General features: G+C 55.4%; 2 protein-coding genes and 1 long non-coding RNA gene across 56 annotated transcripts in view; 2 read left to right on the top strand and 1 right to left on the bottom strand.

Annotated features, from left to right (window-relative positions):
- The window catches only part of LOC141408250 (ubiquitin carboxyl-terminal hydrolase 47-like), a 32,534-nt gene extending 30,381 nt beyond the window's left edge, over positions 1–2,153 (bottom strand). For 17 of the 50 annotated variants that reach the window (XR_012421660.1, XR_012421656.1, XR_012421657.1 and 14 more), the window contains exons 1-4: positions 1,391–1,461; positions 716–844; positions 438–644; positions 42–138 (exon numbers count right to left, since the gene is read on the bottom strand). Coding sequence is in view for 46 of the 50 variants with exons in the window: in XM_074010697.1 (XP_073866798.1) it covers positions 42–138; positions 438–644; positions 716–844; positions 1,391–1,412 (455 nt within the window). In the remaining 4 variants the exon portion in view is untranslated. Of the gene's footprint in view, positions 1–41; positions 139–437; positions 645–715; positions 926–1,390; positions 1,563–2,023 lie in introns of those variants that run through there. The other 33 variants (XM_074010702.1, XM_074010731.1, XM_074010704.1 and 30 more) reach the window with 8 other exon arrangements.
- Positions 2,154–2,256: 103 nt separating this feature from the next.
- On the top strand, positions 2,257–6,899 carry LOC102128579 (probable E3 ubiquitin-protein ligase RNF144A-A). Of its 5 annotated transcripts, none has more exons than XM_015433081.4 (5): positions 2,257–2,367; positions 2,572–2,682; positions 5,156–5,253; positions 5,659–5,826; positions 6,039–6,899. In XM_015433081.4, exons 1-5 carry the CDS (start codon positions 2,307–2,309, stop codon positions 6,600–6,602), a joined length of 1,002 nt encoding a protein of 333 aa, XP_015288567.3. In that variant the 5' UTR covers positions 2,257–2,306; the 3' UTR covers positions 6,603–6,899. The 5 variants fall into 5 exon arrangements, with proteins under 5 accessions (XP_015288567.3, XP_073866845.1, XP_073866844.1 ...); XM_074010744.1 differs by having other exon boundaries at positions 2,541–2,682; positions 6,039–6,719; XM_074010743.1 differs by having other exon boundaries at positions 2,490–2,682; positions 6,039–6,719.
- Positions 6,900–14,602: 7,703 nt separating this feature from the next.
- Positions 14,603–19,154, top strand: LOC141408252 (uncharacterized). The gene is made up of 2 exons (XR_012421661.1): positions 14,603–14,888; positions 15,636–19,154. It is a non-coding gene; the product is annotated as an uncharacterized lncRNA (long non-coding RNA).
- Positions 19,155–19,407: the final 253 nt, after the last annotated feature.

Raw genomic sequence — 19,407 nt, 5'->3', positions numbered from 1 at the left:
GGGACCTGGCCCAGAGGCCCTCAGGCCACCCAGCCTCTCACCTGTCTCGGAATTCAGGCGTCAGAAAGAGACACTGCAGGAGGGCGTTGAGGTAGCAGGTGAGGCCTTGATTGATGAGACCCGCAAAGGGGGCTCCACCTAGGATGACCGTGGCCAAAGCCTTCTGAACTCACAGGCTCTCCCCCAAGAACTGGAGGCGCCCTCAGTCTCAGAGAGGGGGCCTCTGACTTCCTTCCTTTTCACACTGGGCTGGACACAAGCCTGGGAGCTCCCCACTCACCAGGCAGAGGGGTCCAAGGGGGCCTAGGGCCTTTGCCCTCTGTCCTTTCCTTGTCCACTGCCCACAGTGGCAGCAGCCTCCTTCAACACACTTCAGGGCCAGCACCATCCCAGAGGGCTCTCCCTGGGGCCCCTGCCCAGAGACCCAGGAGTCCTACCTGGAGCCTCCTGGCTGCACTCGGTCTCCGCATCTGTCCAGCCTGTGGTGACAAAATGCTTCAGTGCCCACAGGGGCCCCGAACAGTACAGCGCAACTGCTTTCGCCTTTTGCAGAACCTGCCGCAGCGGCTCCATTCCAGATATGCTTGCCCAGAGGGTGCTGCTGCCGCAGGCCATTGAGGGAAGTCCTGTCTGGGTGGCAGGTGCTGGGAGAGAAGCTCTGGGTTCCCTGGAGCTCAGCATCCACCCCGGGCCCATGCTGGAGGTGTGGACTTACCACGACCGTCTCTGTGGGTCACGGCATCACGGCCCCGGCGGCCACGGCGAGGCTTCCTGCCCGAGGCAGCACCTGCAGCGTGCCGGTCAGCAAATACGTTTGCCTCACGGTTTCCACACCAGCATGTCCCTGCGGCGGCCGGGGAGACAGGACTCAGGGCTCTGTGCTGACTCCAGGCTGGTGTGTCCCACGGACGGGTGTGACTGCTCTGAGCCCAGCACATGTGAAAGGCACCCCAGGAAACTGAGGAGGAACTGGGGCCAGGGGCAGCAGTGACGCTCACACCACCAGGCCACCACACGAGAGCCCCAGGCAGCTGCAGCGTCCCGGAGGCGCTGGAGCACGGGCAGCCCGGCCCTCCCCAAGGGAAAGTTAATGTTCCTTTGGTTTAAGGAGAAAGTGTCAGTGGAGACCTTGCTCTCCACACAAGACCCCTCCAGGCACAGGCGGTGCCCCCTCCCCCGCCACACGCACAGTGCAGCCTCCTGTCTGCAGCCTCCTGGCCGGGCCGCACACCCCGGCCTCCCGGAGCCACTCTCTGTGCCAGCCGGGACACAGGTGCCAGAGCAGCAGAGAGGCCGGGCCGCGGGAAAGGGAGGCAGCACGCCGCAGGCCAGCGCAGCTCCCACGCTGCGAACCAAAGACACCGTAAGGGGAAAAGGGCAGGGATTCTACCCGGCGAACGAAAGCGATTCATGGCACGGAGTCCAGAGGCCCTCACCCATCTGCAGGCATGTTCCCTGTGCGGCAGGACAAAGTCTCGCCCTGGCTGCCTTCTCTGGGCCACTGGGGTGGGGGCCAAGGAAGGATGGGCGTGGGGCTCCATGTTTGTGCTGGGGCAAGTTTCAGTTTCCTTCTCCTCTGCAGAACATTTCTGAGAACTCCCCGCCCTCTCCTTCCTGTGTGGGTGCTGGAGGGGGAAGGGGGACTGGGAAATCCTGGGGGGTGAGGAAGGGGCCCCAAAGGGGAAGCCCGGTGCCCTTTCCCCTGTCCCCCTCTGGGCACTGCCCCTGCCCTGCATGGCCCTGAGGGGTGGGCTCCAGCCACTGCACCCTCCTGCCCCCATGGCTGGCCTTGGGGCTGCAGGTGGGGAGACAGTCCCCCACGCATTGCAGAGCACATGGAGGCAAGCAAACAACGCCACTCCCCCAAACCGAAAATTCCTCATCTGGAGACAGACAGGCAGGAGGAGCCTGGGAACGCCTGGCCCTGACCTTGGCTTCTGCCTGAGGGTGGGACTCCCCACTGCGCTGGCCTGGAGGCGGCACTGCCTGGGGGACCCTCCCCTCCCTGGTGCCTGCAGCTCACCAAGCGTCCGCTTCAGTTATCAGGGTCGATGTCCACCCCAACTTTGCCCCATTTCCCTAGCTGGAAGGCCACTGGGAGCATTGCCCTGCATCAGAGATGGGGTGCACCCCCTGGGGGCCCCCTTCCTGGCAGCCCTTGGGGTGGGGTGGCCCAGGCAGCTCCCCCAGTGGGCGGGACAGGGGTGGGTAGGGGTGGGGCTGGAGCCTGAGCTGCTGGCTGCTCCTGCCAGCTGTGGAGAGTGCAAGGCCAGACCGTAGCCCCAGGGCCCCCAAGCCAGCTCCCCATGAGCCACAGCGCCCCTGAGCCCCCGCTCAAGTTTGTGCAGGGCAAAGATGAGATAACTGGTGAGTCCGGGCAGACACGGTGGTGGGGTGGGGTGGGGCGGGGGACTACTGGATTTAATTAGAGGCTTGCGTTTGGACTGGAAAGGTGATGTAAAAGGAGTTCCTCCCCGTCACCCCCCAAGTTCCTAAACTTGAAAACAAGCTGCTGGGGTCTGAGAGAACCTGGCTTACAGCCAGCTTCCTGGCGGCTTCCACACTGGGCAGACACAGGACTGAGGAAGGAGCCTGGGATCCCCAGAACCTGGGTTTCCCAGAACCCCAGACACCCGGGACCACGGCGACTGGAGTTGGGGGACCAGGAAAGGGTGGTGAGAGGTGAGGTCAGTGGCGGGTGGTGGCTGCAGGGGGTGGAGGGAGGGGAGGGCTGCAGGGGATGGAGGGAGGGGAGGGCTGCAGGGGGTGGAGGGAGGGGAGGGCTGCAGGGGGTGGAGGGAGGGGAGGCCTGCAGGGGGTGGAGGGAGGGGAGGGCTGCAGGGGATGGAGGGAGGGGAGGGCTGCAGGGGGTGGAGGGAGGGGAGGGCTGCAGGGGATGGAGGGAGGGGAGGGCTGCAGGGGGGGGAGGGAGGGGAGGGCTGCAGGGGGGGGAGGGAGGGGAGGGCTGCAGGGGGGGGAGGGAGGGGAGGGCTGCAGGGGGTGGAGGGGAGGGCTGCAGGGGGTGGAGGGAGGGGAGGGCTGCAGGGGGGGAGGGAGGGGAGGGCTGCAGGGGGGGGAGGGAGGGGAGGGCTGCAGGGGGGGGAGGGAGGGGAGGGCTGCAGGGGGTGGAGGGAGGGGAGGGCTGCAGGGGGTGGAGGGAGGGGAGGGCTGCAGGGGGTGGAGGGAGGGGAGGGCTGCAGGGAGTGGAGGGAGGGGAGGGCTGCAGGGGGTGGAGGGAGGGGAGGGCTGCAGGGGGTGGAGGGAGGGGAGGGCTGCAGGGAGTGGAGGGAGGGGAGGGCTGCAGGGGGGGAGGGAGGGGAGGGCTGCAGGGGGTGGAGGGAGGGGAGGGCTGCAGGGGGGGAGGGGAGGGCTGCAGGGGGGGAGGGAGAGGAGGGCTGAGAGCTCCTGCTGGGAGGGTGTGGATGTTGATCCTAGGAACTGGGTCATTCTTGTCATACTCGGCCAGAGAGCTGAGAAGCCAGGGGGGAGACAGCACTCAGAACACAAAACATCACTCCAAACAGCCTTCTTGGCGAGCCTGGCAGCTGAGAACGCCGCCGGCTGTAACCTGAAGTCTGTTTTATCTCCTGACCCGGGAGTCTGGCTACAATATTCAGACGAGTTTTCCACACCACGGGCAGCACTCCATGGTCAGCGCTTGCCAGCTCCTCGGAACCTTACCAGTGCCAGTGAAATGAGCGATGCAGAAGGCACTCCTTCTCATCACACCTCTCCTTTCCATAGCGCCTCTGACCTCCCCTGCTCTTTCAGCACAGGAGGCTGAGCCTCCAGGGTTCACAAACTGTTCACTGGAATAAAGTCCCTTTCCTCCAGATTCCTTTTCAGAGAACTTTGGTTCACAAGGGTCTTCCCTGGGCAAGGCCAGAGCAGGTGGGGACCTTGGGGGGACCTTGGGGAGGTGGGGAGGAGCCCCCAGGGTATGATACCCCTCCCCGCAGGGTCTGGGAAAAGTGGGGGGGAATAAATCCAACGTGACTCCAGAGCTCCAGGCTGGAGCAAAGGGGCCGAGGAAGGGCCCCACTTCCAAGATGGGAGGACCCAAAGCCAGAAGCCTGGGCTGTCTTAGCCACACGTGGCTCGGTGCTGGACGCAGGGCCAGGAAGAGCAGCAGGCCCCCTAGGACCACCAGGGATCCCCACAAGCCAGGCCCTCCAGGGTCCCAGCTGCCGGGCATGGGCTCAGCTTCCCCACCCTGTCTCTGTAGCCAAACAGGCTCGGGGAGAAAGCAAGCCTTCCCAGGCCCAGCAGAGCCAGGGATGAACTCACAGCCTCCAGGTGCCCCTCCTCCCTCTGCGCTGGGCTCATCTCAAGTGGAAGTCCCCAGAGGCTCTGCATAGGAGCCTGAGGAGGGGTCACCCTCCATTGTGCACACATGCTGGACTTCTCCTCGTGCTCCCCGGAGCCTGGTCCTGCACACAGGACTCTGTCCTTGGCTGCTTCTAGACCACTTTCTCAGGGACCCCCATTAAATCTGGGGCACTAATGACAACAGGGGCAGGTGCTGCTCAAACCCAAAGGTCAGACTCAGTGTGTGGGAAGCTGAGCCCTCTCCCTGCCTCCTCCACTGGCTCCTGTGCTGAAGATCTCTGTGATGGAGGTGGCACCATCCTTCCCTCTCCATCCCACGCTGTGGAGTGGCTCTCCCTGGGCTCACGGCCCCACTGTGTCCTTGACAGCCAACACCTGAGACTGCCCCCTGAAGGGCTGCTGAGGTCCCCATCCCTGCCCTGTCCTGCTGCCACACCCAGTCCTGGCCTTGCTGCCCTCCCCGCAATCCGGTGACCAGCCAGGGAGGCCAGGAGAAGGGGTGGCCATGGCAGATGAGGCCTGAGGGGTGGGGCAGGGTGGGTGGGGGCTGAAAAGGCACAGGCACCTGCTCTAGTGCCAGGAGCAGCCCAGAGAGGAACCCCACAGAGATGCCCTACCCTGCAAAAGGCCCTGGCTTCTCTGTGTGCACCGGGGACAAGGCTGTGTGCTCAGGCCAAGAGGAGAGTGGTGGAGGGAGAGGAGGACCCTGGATGAGGAGGCTGAGGGACTGTGCTGTCCCCGACAGCCCTGGCAGAGAACAGTGTGGACTGGGGGTGCCAGAGTCCTGCCGCACTGTGCCCTTGACAAGGACCCTTGGCCCATACAGGGGACGAGTATGACGGTGTGGACAGGGTGGAGATGAGCTGTGGGCACGCAGTGGACCCAGAGAACCTGAAGCTCTGGTGCCTCCAGCTGATAAAACAGGTAGGAGCTCGGCCACAGCCATGCCATGTGGAGTCCTCCCTGCCATATGAGGGGGCCGGAGAGCCCCTAGATTTGACCTATCTGGAGGGAGGCAGGCTCCCAGCTCCTTTGGGAGAATCCAGTTAATGGCTTCCTTGGGCTGAGAAGCAGCACCCTGGGTCCTCATCAGGAGGCTGCAGCCCCACGTGTGGGATGCGGTGTGCACGTTGGGCTCCATGACAGGCCTGGTTTGGGGCACAGAGCACACTCAGGACCCCTCAGGAGGGCAGGTGGATGTGGGGGCCTGAGGGGCGGTGTCCCAGGGGAGTCTGCACAGGGCCTGGCGGGCTGGCGGTGGGGACTGCAGCCACACTGGGGCCTTTGGTGTGAGGCGCACTCTGGGCCCTCCCCACTCTGTCTTTTCAGGGCAAGTACACACTCCACTGCCCTGCGGAAGTCAAGGGGAAGAAGTGTGGGGCCCAGTGGCTCTACCCGGAGGTACGCCGCTGCACCCAGCTGAGCGACTCTGAGCAGCAGGAGTTCGAGCAAGGACTTGCCCAGGCTGCAATGAGACGCTACTGCAACCTGAAAGTGGTGAGAGTCCTCAGGTCCTGTGGCCCTGCCCTACAGTGCGGGAGGTCTGAGCCCTGCCATGCTGGTCCCCAGAAAGGCACCTCAGTACCCCGCAGTCCTTCACTGCCCTGCTGTCCTTGCCTCCAACAGCCGGGCCCTCACTGTGTCCCCGCAGGGAGGTGGTGGGGGAGGCAGGGCTCCTTCCACCTGCTCTGAGAGGCCCCTCCCCACAGTGCCCAGGCTGCAGGAGCCTCGTGGAGCGGAAGGATCCAGCCGAGCTTCGGGTGCATTGCACAGTCTGTTGCACCATACGGGGTGTGCCCTACGACTTCTGCTGGCAGTGCATGCAGGCCTGGAAAGGGCCTATGTTGTCTTCGAACCGCTGTGGCAATGAGGACTGCAGGGACCCGATCCTGCACATCCTCGCCACCTGTGCCACCAAGGACCTCCCAGACAGCTCGATCCAAGGTTGCCCTTCCATCCGGGCCTGCCCCGAGTGCGGGCTGCTCATCGAGCACAAGGAGCGCTGCAAGTACGTGACGTGCTCCCGGTGCGACACGAAGTTCTGCTTCGCCTGTCTGGAGACGGCTCAAGCCTGCGAGGCTGCCAAGCCAGCCAGCTGGTTTAAGCGGTGCGCCAAGCCCCTGGCCCCACGGCAAAGCCACGTTCCTGTGTGGAGCCCGTACCAACAGAGATTGCTGTTGCAAGGCCAGCCTCTTGAGTTGGAAGCCTTTCGACCGAGAGCTGTTTTTGCCCAGCAGCCGGCGGCGAACGAGGAGAGATGTTTGATTTTATGAATAGCATAAAGCAGGCTCTACTCGGTGCTCCCACCTCTGCCTTTCCTGCCTCAGCCTGAAACGTCCTTCCCCTGCCTTGTGTCACCAGCCCTTTCAGAAACAGAGCTGCTGTGAGGAGTTCCTTGATCTGTGATTGACACCCAACCACATGACCATGGAGACACCATTCTTGAGTCAGGGGTCCGGGGCCCGCAGAGAAGGTGGTACATTCAAGGGTATCTGAGGGAACAAGGGAGGAGCCAAGTCATTGGCTGAGAGAGATGGGAAATGAAAGAACACCAGATTCACAGCCGCAAATCACTGACTGGATAGATGGATGCATGGACGGATGAGTGAACGGGTGTGTGGATGGGTACTATGGTGGAGAGATGGGTGGTTGGGTGGAAAGATGAATGAATTGACAGATGAATGGATGCATGGATGGACAGGTAGATAGATATATTGATAGATGAGTGAATAGGTGGGTGGGTGGGTGGGTGGATGGATGGATGGATGGATGGATGGGGGATAGATGTATAGATGGGAAAAGGGATACATAGACATGCAGATATAAAAGATAGAAAGCTAAACAGGAAAAAAGATGGAAAGGAAGAAAGGACTGCCTCCACAGACCCAGGTCTAGGTAAACACACCTACTGAAGCACAGAGCCACCTGTTCTGCTGAGACAGGCACGAACCCACCGGGGACAGTCACCCACATGAGGCTGGGGGTCCCTGCTCACTGATATTCTGGGCTCTTTGCTCCCTGGGGCTTCTTCAGTGAGATCCAGGCTGCCCTGGGGGTGCAGTGCTGGGCCTGGGAAGAAAGGGAATATCAACTTGGATGCAGACCAGGAGCAGAGCCCTAAGAGGAGAACTTTGGGACCAGGCCCCACTGTGCTCATGAGGGCAGGGTGGAATCTAGGTCCCTGCGCAGGCACCAGGGGCCTGGGCTTTGCCACCTCCAGCCTCCCTCAAGCTGTGTCCTGTACCCCTGCTTTGGAAGCGCCTCCTGGGTGCCTCCCAGCCCCAGCTGACCTCCGATCAAAAGTAATGACCTGTGCTTATGGGACTCTGGGCCAGGTCAAAGGTCACCGTGGAACATGGGTCACCTTGGGCCCTTCTGGCCCCAGCACAGGGCCTCACAGTTCTGATGCCCCCTGAGGGGGTGGGAGAGGTCTGTGGGGCCAAGCTGGACCCAGAGGAAACCGGAACCTGTCCATCGGCCTCAGCTTTAAAGAAAGGCCTCTGGTTCTCCTGGAGGGACCGAGCAAAGACAACATAGTGGGGTCCCCTGCTCTACCAATCCTAGGGGTACCCTGGCTTCTCCCGTTGCCTGTGTGTGGGTGTGAACCAGGCACAGGGCACCCAGTCCCACCGCCCCTGAGTTCACGTCCCTCAGGACCATGGCCTGGTCGTCACCCAAAGCCACGTCATTCACTGGGACCTTGTGGCAGAACTGGGACCTGGAGACATGGCGCCTCCAGCCATTTCCTTCCCAAAGAACAGGGCCAGTCCGGAAACTTCCACCCAAAAGAGACAAGGGTCCCTCTGCTGCGGGTCCTGCTGCCCCGTCCAGAGGGAGTGAGTGAGGTGGTGGTGGTCCTGCCGCAGGCCACACCCCGTCCTCTGGTGGGCCCAGCTGCTCTGCTATGGGGGAAGGAGGAGAGGAGAAAGCAGGGAGATGTCCCCGATTCGGTGGGCTAGGGGACACCCCAACCCCCAGTGAGACCTCTACCCAGCCAGCGTCCAGGCTCTCCACAACACCGCGAGAAGGAATCAGGGGCGAGTCGGCAAATAGTGAAAGGCAGAGAGTTCCTGCGAAGGCCGAAGCTCCCACTGGAGAAAGGGAGTGTGGCGCCCTCTAGAGTCCGTCCCACGCAGGGGCGCTGGGGCCGGAGGAGAATCCACAGGATTCCTGGAAAAGGTGGAGATGTCTCCGAGCTGCAGGGCCGCCCATTTTTGCACAGATCTGGGTGTTCTGGAGCCGTCGTGCGCGGTGGGGGTGTGATGCGTATGCTAATGAGCGCATCGTGAGGCCGCAGGAGACACCGGGGCACACCCAGAGCCCTGTGGGGTCCAGGCGGTCTCAGCCAGCGCGGCCACACCCTGGTGTGTGGGGTCCTGTCAGCCCCGGGCTCCTGCAGGGTTTCCTCTTCCTAGAGATGAGAAGGGGCTGCCTGGAATGTCCGCTCCCCTCCAACCACCCTGCATTATTCCCGTCTCATGGTGCGTGGGCTTCTCCCTGGGGATGCCGGTGAGGCCACATTTTCCTGGACCAGCATCTGGTGGAGGGAGAGAAAGAAGAATCTCCCCCACCCCGAGGCTGCCCCTTCACAAACACACCCTCCTCCCCGCCATAAAGCCCCTCCCACCCAGGCAAAGAGCTGACTCTTTCTGGAGCCCCGGGCTCCTCTTCCCTGCTGTGGAGTGGGGACAGGAGCCCTGGCACACGCCTGAGAGCCAGTCCTGTGTGTCTTCCAGAGGCCCCGATGGGGCTGCCAGATGCTGCCAGGCAAAGGACTGCTGAGCACACAGGGGAGCTGAGGGGGTGGGGCCAACCAGCTCCCCTCACAGGCGTTCTGCTTGAGGGCCTGGCCGTGCCTGGGTGTCACATGTCAGCCGCAGAAGCAGCAGCAGGGGGTGGGGCCCCAGGAAGGAGAGGGGCTTCTCCTCGGCTGGCAGCACCCAGCCCCTGGGTGCCGGAGGTGTGTCTGTTCCCCCAGGAGTGCCTGCAGCCTCTGCACAGATCCCTCCAGGAGGGAGGTCCCGGTGCTCAGGCAGGAGCTGTCAGTACCTGAGCCTGGGAGGAGCAGACACAGCCACCTCTCCGTGAAGTAACCAGGAGGCTGTTAGAGTTACTCCAGCTTAGAATTTCTGAAAATCTCGAAATTCTCAACAAAATCCACAAGGCTTGAAGCAAGGGCCACTGCATTTGACAGAAATGAGCACAATTTTCATATAAGATGTTGGAGTATCCAGGTAATAATGCAGAAGTTTCGAAATACATTTTCTTACAGTTGAAGATACACTGTTAGAATTCACAAACAGACGTTGTAAGTTGTGTATAATCGTGAATTCACCTTCAGTCTCTCCTATGAGCTCCACAAGTACAGGAAACGTCAGGGGAAACATAATCAGGATAGATTTGCCTCTAAAACCACACTCAAACTTATGATCCAAAAAGTGATCTGTCTGAAGCGTGAACATTTGTGGGAATAGCTGCTCATCTGCTCTAGATGTGCTAAAATCTGCGACTCCAGGTGGCTCAGCAGAGCAGCTTCCCAGCTCGTCACAGCCTATGAGACCCTCCCAACATCTCCGGAACGTTCCCTCAGCAGAAAGAGCCTTCTCCACATTAAAAGCTGCCAAAATGCCGGGCGCGGTGGCTCAGGCCTCTAATCCCCGCACTTTAGGAGGACGAGGCGGGCGAACCATGAGGTCAAGAGATCGGGACCATCCTGGCCAACATGGTGAAACCCTGTCTCTACTAAAAAAAAAAAAAAAAAAAAAAAAAATACAAAAATTAGCAGGGCGTGGTGGCGCGTGCCTGTAGTCCCAGCTACTCGGGAGGCTGAGACAGGCAGAGGTTGCAGTGAGCCGAGATCATTCCACTGCACTCTAGCCTGAGCAACAAGAACAAAACTCCCGGGAAAAAAAAAAAAAAAAAAAAAAAAAAAAAAAACCTGCCAAAATGACTTGGAATCGTGCATCTGCCATGGACGACCTACATGGCTTTCAAGTAGACTGAAAGAAAAGCAAGTCGCTAAAAACAGGTTTCGCCGCCCTGCGGAAGGATGCGCAGAAAAGGGACCGGGACAGCGCAGGTTCAGCTGCGGCTCCTGGCCACTGTCTCCCGCCCTGTGGGGTCCCACGTAGCAGGGGCTGAGGGCGCGGTCTTCTGTTCCAGGGCCCCAAGGACCCCCGTCCTCCTCTGAACACGGCCCGCATTTTCCCCTGGGCCTGGGACTGCGGCGCGAGGCAGCCTGGCCGGGGGCTCTGGTCCCCCAGGGCGCCCGGGATCCCACACCCGACCCGGGAACTGGTCAGGTACAGGCGCCTGGCGAACTGCAGCTCGGGGGTGGCCAGGTCCCGGCCGTGGCGGCGGCTGGCCGGGTCCAGGTCTGGCCGCAGCTGGTAGCCCAGGATGGGCGCCAGGTCGTGCTGCAGCGGCGCCAGCTGCGGGTCAAACTCCGCGCCCGGCCCCGCGGCCTCGCTATGAGGGAGGCAGGTGCGCGCCCACCGCGCCCCAGCGCCGCCACCTCCGGCCGCAGCCCCGCGGCCCCCAGCGCGCCCACCCGCGCCCACAGAGTGAGGTTCAAGGTCGCACAGAACGCCAGGTCCAGCGCGTTCTAGGCGCGCTCCCTGCGCTCCACGCGCGGCTCCAGCGGCTCCGGGCGAAGGCCGCGCGCCTGTGGGCGGGGAAGGCCACCAGGTCATCCAGACCCCAGCACAGCGCGGCGCAGCAGCCCCAGGGACTCGTCTGGGTGCTGGGCGATGGCACCAGGTGGAAGCGCGGGGCCACCGCTTGCACCCCCACAAGGCGGCGGCGCGTTGTGGTCGAAGCCCAGGTCCGAGGCCATGAGGTTGCGGCCACAGTGGCTGTCGGGCCGCCGGGGGTCGTAGAAGGCGCGGGTGTGGGCCAGGAAGTGTCGCAGGCTCCAGGCATGGACAAAGGGCGAGGCCGTCTTGTAGAAGGCGGACTCCAAGTCCCGGGCTGGGTCCCTCAGGATGGTGAAGGAGAAAGTGTCGCAGGTCAGGATGTGTCGCGTGTGGGCAGGGAAGGGCCTGTGTGCCCACGAGGGCGGCTGGCTCTGGGGACGCTCCAATGGCTGCAAGGGCAGGAGTCGCCTTGAGCCCCACCCATGCAGAGGTTCCATCGCCCTGGGCCTCTGGAGCTCTGGCCTGTCCATCCAGAGGCCCCGGAGGAGGTGAGCCCCACCCTTCTATCTGAACTCGGGGTCCCCCACGGACCACTTCCCAGAACCTTCAGGACAGGAATGGCCACCCCAGCGCTCTGCCTGCAGCCACCTCCCCTCCCTGCTCAGGGCACCAGGTTCTCCAGGAGAGAAGCGCAGGGCTCTCATTCTTGGAAGACGGAATGCTTTTCCACACCTGTGGGGTCTCCTGGGGTCCTGTGTGCAGGTGGCATCCACCTAGAGTGTGAGCCATCACCTTCTCCTCCCACACCCCAGTCTCAGGGCCCAGGACTCACCTCAGTGGGCTGGAACCTCAGGTGCCTGCACATGATATTGAAATGAGGGTTCCTGCCCCTGGAGAAGCCCTCCACCACGCTGGCCTAGAAGCAGACCGGGTAGAAGAAATGGGCGGCTTGCTGGGAAGGCAGAGCAAAGGTGAGGCGGTGCTTCCACCGGAAGCGGAACAGAATGTTCACGATGGTGCTGCTGATGCTCTTGTGGACCTTCAGGAAGAACAGGTGGGTCCAGGGCTTGCAGCTGCCTGCCTGGGAGAACACCAGGGTGCTGGGCTGGCCTGGAGCCGGGGCTGCCACCCCAGTGGGGTGAGGGCTCAGGACTTGGCCCTCATCCTCTTTAGATCCTCTCCACGTAGACCCTGTTTCTGGGGAGTTTTCCCATCAGCTGGGTCCGCCAAGGACTGTGACGCTGGGGTCTGTGTGGGGCTGTGGCGACTTCTGTGAGAAACACCGAGCTGCCCCAGGCCGCTCTGCCATCGGGCGCTCCTGCCGGACACAGGCACGGGGCTCCTGCTGCTCCCAGGCCTCGATGTCATCAGTCACGTGGGTGCCCCACGTTCCCGTGGGTGTGTACAGGCTTCTCACCGCGGCTTCAGTCTGCAGCTCCCTCCTAACACGCGGTATGGAGCATCTTTCCTATATTTTTGCCATCTGTGTATCCATTTTGGTCAGGTGTGTATTCAGATTTTTTTTACCCATTTTTTAATTGGGCTGTTTGTTTTCTGAGTTTTAAGAGTTCATTACTGAGTTCTGAGTGTTCTTCATGTATTTTGTTTGTTTTGTTGGGGTTTTTTTGTTGTGTTTTTGTTTTTGTTTTTGTTTTTGTTTTTGTTTTTTTTGAGACGGATTCTCGCTCTGTCGCCCAGGCTGGAGTGCGCTGGCGCCATCTCGGCTCACTGCAAGCTCTGCCTCCTGGGTTCACGCCATTCTCCTGCCTCAGCCTCCCCAGTAGCTGGGACTACAGGCGCCCGCCACCTCGCCCGGCTAATTTTTTGTATTTTTAGTAGAGACGGGGTTTCACTGTGTTAGCCAGGATAGTCTCGATCTCCTGACCTCGTGATCCGCCCGCCTCGGCCTCCCAAAGTGCTGGGATTACAGACGTGAGCCACCACGCCTGGCTGTTTTGTTTGTTTTTGAGACAGGGTCTCACTCTGTCACCCAGGCTGGAGTGCAGTGGTGCCATTATGGCTCAGTGCAGCCTCAACCTCCTGAGCTTAAGCCTAAGCTTCTTAGCCTCCTGAGTACCTGGGACTGCAGGCACAGCCATCACAGCCAGCTAATTTTTCATTTTTTGTAGAGATGGTCTCACTATGTTGTGCAGGCTGGTCTCGAATTCCTGGGCTCAAGCGTTCCTCCCACCTCAACCTCCCAAAGTGCTGGGATTACTGGTGTGAGCCACTGCACCCAACCCTCTTTGTACAGTTTGGATGCCAGTTCTTGTCACTCATGTGTTTTGCAAAGATTTTCTCCCAATCTATGTCTTGTTTTTACATTCTTTTAGATGTTGTTTGTGGAGCAATTATCAATTTTAATAAAGTCCAGTTATGATGATTTTCTTTCACAGACTGTACTTCTGGTGTTAGATCACAAAACTCATCTCCAAATGCAAAGTTACCTAGATTTTCAACTATGTTTTCTGTTTTCTTCTAGGAGTTTTATAGTTTGGCATTTTTACATTTCCTCCTGTGTTCCATTTTGACTTATGATTTGTGAAGGGTTAAGATCAGTAACTAGATTCATCTTCCTTCCTCCTTCCTTTTTTTTGCCTGTGGACTTTTCATTGTGCCAGCACCATTTGTTGGAAAGACTATCTATTGTCTATTGGATTCTCTTTTTCCTTTGTGGAAGATCATTTGACAATATCTGGGAAGATCTATTTCTCTGCTCTCCGTTCCTTTCCACTGATCTGTATGTCTGTTCTTCCAACAGGACCCACTGCTGTGATTACTGTAACTTTGAGTCTTGAAGTCAGGTAGTGTTAGATTCTATTTTGTTCTTCTTCAATATTTCCTTGGATATTCTGAGTCTTTTGACTTTCTATATAAACTTAAAATCTGTTTGTTCAGATCTTCAAAGAAGTTTGCTGGGATTTTGATTGGAATTGCATTAAATCCACAGATCAAGTTGGGAAGAATTCACATCTTGACAACAGAGTCTTCCAGTCCACAAACATGGATTGACAGATTCTCCTCTCATCAGAACTTCTTTGACTTTCAAATCAGAATTCTGAAGTTTTCTACAACAGAACCCATACATATTTTGTTTGATTAATACCTAAATATTTCACTTTTTGGTGCCATTACAAATGGTAATTTGTATTTGAAGTTTGAAATTTTCTTGAGAAATTTCTATTTGACATAAAACCTTTGAATTTAATAAAGAATGGCAACAACTGGTTGGTACACACATTAATTCAAAATATTTTCACTAAGCACCAAGTAGAAGAGTTCCCAATAATCTTTTCACTGAGAACACATTTGAAAGAATGCCTAAAACTTAATCTGTTTATTTAAGTTTTTAATCAAAAAATCTAAAGCTGCCCGAGTTTCTAATTACCATGTGATGATCAGGTTAACAACCTTGAGGTCATCTCATATGAGCTTTTTAAGAGCTTGTTTAACCTGTGTATTCTCACCGAGGGGATGTGTTGGCCTCAGCCTGTTAATCACAGGTCCACGTGCCAGATACCGCACATGCACGGACACACACAAACACACACACACACAGAGTAATAAGCATTGTGTATCAGCGATAAAGAAGATAAGGTCCCTGTATATTTAAGAGGAATAATGTCTACCTGTCATAGGTGTGCAATTAGTGAGGGGCACAGAGACAGACACACAGCACCAACCCACGAGGGAGAGCCAGCAAGAGCAGCAGAAGAGAGAAGCCCTGTGCCCAGGGATGCAGCAGAAAGTGCGCGGCAAGGCTTCTGGGACCAGGCAGCATCCAGGTCAGACCAGGAACTGGAGTGGATGTCAGCACGTGTCGGGTGGGGCCTTCAAGGCTCAGGAAGACAAAAACAGCCCAGTGTGGAGCTACCTCACACACCAGCCAATTCTCAGGCCGACAGCCTCTGCTCTTTCACTCAGGTCAGTTTCAAAGGTGCAGGGATATTGGCCATAGGTAGTGAGTATCTGGGGCCAGTGGCACTGATGGTAAAGGAATTTACCAAAGCAGTTGTAGGTAAAGAAAGGCAGATTTATTAGAGAAAGTATGAAACTATGTTGTAAGAAAGCAATGGGCAGATCAGCAAGAGAGGGGCTGACTACAAGGAGACAAAGGCTTGCTGGGATTTTATAGGATGGTGCTTATGCTGTGTGCTGGAGAGGGCTTTGTGCAGTGCTGCTAATGCCAAGGTTGTGGTGAGCTAACTTGCATTTTTCTATCAGCTGAGGGTCTGGTGATAAGTTGAGTGCAGGAAGATGATGAGTTATTTGTGCAGGAAGGCTGTGTGTCCTGTGTCATGAAGAAAGGCAGGTTTACAGCTTATCTGCCTTCTCTTTTTGCTTTCCCCCCACTCCTTTTCCCTAATTAGGACTCGGTAGTATTGGCAGATGGCTGCTGAAGGTAAGTTGAGGAGCCCTGAGGGGTGCTGGCTGTTTTTTTTCTGCTGGACGCTGCTGTCCTCCAGCTCCTGCTGCCAATGCCTCAGCTTTGTCAAGTGCTTCTGGGCCAGTGTGCCTTTCCGCTGTAACTCATTCCTTAATTCCGAGACATCTTGCATTGTTATTCAAGTATTCACATCAGGAAATGAGTCAACATGATGAACTCTTTGACAACTTGCTCTGTTTTTTTTTTTTTTTTTAATCAGATAATTTAACAGTCTTTTTTTCTAGGAAAAAACGTTCTGTCTTACAACGGCCAGAAACTTCTGGATACACTCATCAACACCAGTTGGCATTTCTTCCTGATCAGTGCCATCGACAATCCTGACTCACCAGACAAGCAAAGCAGGCCTCAAACGGTGACTCCAACTCATCCACCAAAGTGCTGGTAGAAGGCCTCGGAGTGCCTGGAGCTGCCTGAGGGAGCACAGCCTGGCCCAGGAACCCCGGTGTGGGTGGCGGGGGCCCTGGTGGCTGCCCAGAACACATACTGCCTCTCGAAGCTGCTGTGTCTGGAATCAAAATTTAATTGATTATTACAGATATTTAGAAAATCAATTGACCTTTCTGTAGTAACTCAGTAGTCTGTGACCTTGTCATCTCACTTACAAGTTCCAGGGCTTTTTGTTTTGGTTTGGTTTTGGTTAATTCTTTGGGATTTTCTACATAGGCAATCATAATTCGTGAACACAGACAGTTTTATTTTTTTCTTCTTAATCTGTATACCTTTTATTTCCTTTTCTTGTCTTTTTCTTTTTTCTTGCATTATTATTTTTAATGGCCACATCATACTTCCACATATGTATGTGGTACAGTGTGATGGTTCCATACATGTATATAATGTGTAATTATCAAATTAGGGTAATGAGCATATCTGTCACCTCAAACATTTATCATTTCTTTGTTTTGGGATCATTCATAATCCTCTCTTCTAAGCTATTTGAAAATATACAATAAATTCCTGTTAGTTATAGTCACCCTATAGTGGTATAGAGCACTAGGACTTACTCCTCCTATCTAGCCATACTTTTGCCTTCGTTAACCAACTTCTGGCCATTTCATCTTCCTCCCTACCCTTCCCAGCCTCTAGTAACCACTTTCTACCCTATTTCTATGAGATCTTTTAGCTTCCACATATGAGTGAGAACATGTGGTATTTGTCTTTCTGTGCCTGGCTTATTTCACTTAACTTAACATAATATCCTCCACACTCATCCATGCTGCCATGAATGAAATAATTTCATTTATTTAATGGCTGAATAATATTCCATTGTATATGTGTACCACAGTTTCCGTATCCATTTATCTGTTGTTGAACACTTAGGTTGATTCAACATTTTGGATATTGTAAATAAGGCTGCAATAAGCATGGGACTGTAGATATCTCTTTGACATACTGATTTTCATTGATTAGGTATACACCCAGCAGTGGGATTGCTGGATGATATAGTACTTCTAGAGGACCCTCCATGGTGCTTTTCCATAATGGCTGTACTAGTGTATAAGTTCCTCTTTCTCTGCATCCATGTGCAGTGTATGAGTTCCTCTTTCTCTGCATCTGTGCCAGCCTTTGTTATTTCTGCCTTTTTGATAATGGCCATTCTAACTGGGGTGATACCTCAATGTGGTTTTGATTTGCATTTCTCTGATGATTGGTGATGATGAGCATTTTTTTCATATTCCTGTTGGCTGTTTGCATGTCTTCTTTTGAGCAATCTCTATTCAGCTCATTTGTCCGTTTTTAAATTGGATTGTTTTTGTTTTTGTTTTTTGCTGTTGAGTTGTTTGAGTTCCTTGTGTATTCTAGATATTATCCCTTGTGGATAATTAGTTTGGAAATCTTTTCTTCCATTCAGTAGTCTGTCTCTTCACTCGGTTGATTGTTTCCTTTGCTGTGCAGAAGTTTTTTAGTTTGATATAATCCAATTTGTCTACTTTTGTGTTTGTTGCCTGTGCTTTTGAGATCTTTTCCAGAAAATCCTTGCTCAGACTAATGTCCTGTAACATTTCCCTGCTTTCTCCTAGTTATTTCATTGTTTCAAGTCTTGCGTTTAAGAGTTTAATTCACTTTGACTTGATTGTTATATGTGGTTAGAGAGGTCCTTTGACTTGATTGTTATATGTGGTTAGAGAGGTCTAGCTTTGCTGTTCTGTAAAGGGATGTCCAGTTTTCCCAGCGTCACTTCTTGAAGAGACTTCTTCCCCAGTGAGTGTTCTTGGAGCCTTTGTATAAAATCAGTCGGCTGTAAATACATGAATTTATTTCTAGGTCCTGTATTTTGTTCCATTGGTTTATGTGTTTTGATGCCAGTGCCGTGCTATTTGGTTACTACTGCTTTGTAGTATATTTTGAAGTCAGATAGTGTGATGCCTCCAACTTTGCTCCTTTTGCTCAGGATTGCTTTGGCTATTTGGCATCGCTTGTGGCTCCATATGAATTTTAGGACCAGGGTAGTAGAGTTGTTTGGCCTGTAGAGCGGGTGTGTCAGTTCAGTCATTGCTGTTTCCCTGGGATGTGGAGTACTACATCAGCTCCCCCAGGGATGTGCAGCTGTTCCTCTTGGCCAGGGCACTGATTCCCCAGGGAGAAATGTACCATTTTAACTGAGTCCTGAAGGTCTCTGTGCAACCCAGACACCATTTCCCTGGGAAGCAGGGCACTACTGCAGCTTAGGTACTAGGGTGTGTGACCACCCCAGGTGGCAACACCATCATTTCCTGGGAGTCAGGGCATTACTTCAGCATAGGCACTAGGGAGTTGTGACTGCTCTGGGTAGCCAGGGCACTGTTTCCCTGGGGTGCCTGGAGTTGTATTGAGGGGCAGGGCTCAGCAGTGACTGGGAGCCCTGTATCCTTGGAAAGCAGTGTGCAGCTTCTGTTCCAGTTCTATGGGGCAGGGTGCGACCACGACCAAGAGAGGTATATGGAGCCACTGTCAAAGTGTCATTGCCCCAGGTGGGAGTATGTGGCTTCAGCTCCAGCCCAGGGACCCCTCCGGGAAGGGTCCAGCCACAGCTGAGAGAGGCAGACAAGCGGTTTTGCCTAAGCGCTCTTTCCCCAGGAGGGAGTGTGCAGTTTCAGCTCAGCCCTGGGGGTGTTGGGGAGGGGGAGGGAGAGGTAGAGCCACTTCACCACTGTTTGCCCCATGGGAAAGGGTGTAACAGCTGTTCACAGCTCAGCTGGGGATGCTGGGCCACCAGGAAGGGTTGTTTGGTGGCAGTTGAACCTCAGGTATGAAGGGGAGCCATGGCTACTCGCCCCGGGAGCAAGACACACTCCAGCAGTCATTCTAATTCCAAGACAGAGTATGTGAGGAAAATAGAACATGTCAGGACCTCCAAACTTGTTATGCCAGAGGGAAGGTTAAACATGGAGACAATCACACAACGCTGCCATCTTTTACCCAAATAAATAATCACTTTACAGTCTTGTGCCAAAGCATTATCCATTAGCCAGACCGCCACAGAAAGCAAAAGACTCCCGACATCTTGAAACCTTGCAACCTTTCAAGGGTGCCTATCTGCTTATAAAACAAGGACGTGTCCATTGTAACTTTAGGTCTGCACTCTATGTCTAGCTCCTAAAACTAGTCTGCCAGGTTCCATGCTGAGGATGCTTATCTTCCTGGGTACAGAACAAAGACCTCCTGAAAACCTATTTGGATAACATTGGACACAGATATGTCTGTGACTTGTGTTTTTCCCCAAAACACCCTCAAGCTCTGGCTTAATAAAACTTGATCGATTGAGACTCCTGTGTCCGTCACTAATTTTGATTAACAGGTAACACAGTAGCTGTGGGGGGCCATAGAGTGTAAACCAAAAAGTATCTAAGACAAGTCTCAATCAATTTGGAAAGTTACTTTGCCAAGGGTCAAGATCATGGTCTGGGACACAGCCTCTGGAAGTCTTGAGAACATATGCCCAGGTGGTTGCTTCACAGCTTGATTTTGTAAATTTTAGGAGGGCAGAAGTTACAGGCAGACATCGATCAATACATGCGA

This window comes from Macaca fascicularis, chromosome 12, assembly GCF_037993035.2.
Source record: "Macaca fascicularis isolate 582-1 chromosome 12, T2T-MFA8v1.1".
Lineage (NCBI taxonomy): Eukaryota > Metazoa > Chordata > Mammalia > Primates > Cercopithecidae > Macaca > Macaca fascicularis.
The sequence above is the reverse complement of the archived record's forward strand: the minus strand, read 5'-3'. Positions and strand labels throughout refer to the sequence as shown.

Bases quoted from the DNA above. Each gene is read 5' to 3' on its own strand.
- LOC102128579 (XM_015433081.4), top strand. From the start codon at position 2,307: ATGAGCCACAGCGCCCCTGAGCCCCCGCTCAAGTTTGTGCAGGGCAAA. The intron at 2,683-5,155 runs GTGAGGTCAGTG...TGGCCCATACAG, and splicing joins CCAGGAAAGGGTGGTGAGAG to GGGACGAGTATGACGGTGTG. The intron at 5,827-6,038 runs GTGAGAGTCCTC...CCCTCCCCACAG, and splicing joins GCTACTGCAACCTGAAAGTG to TGCCCAGGCTGCAGGAGCCT.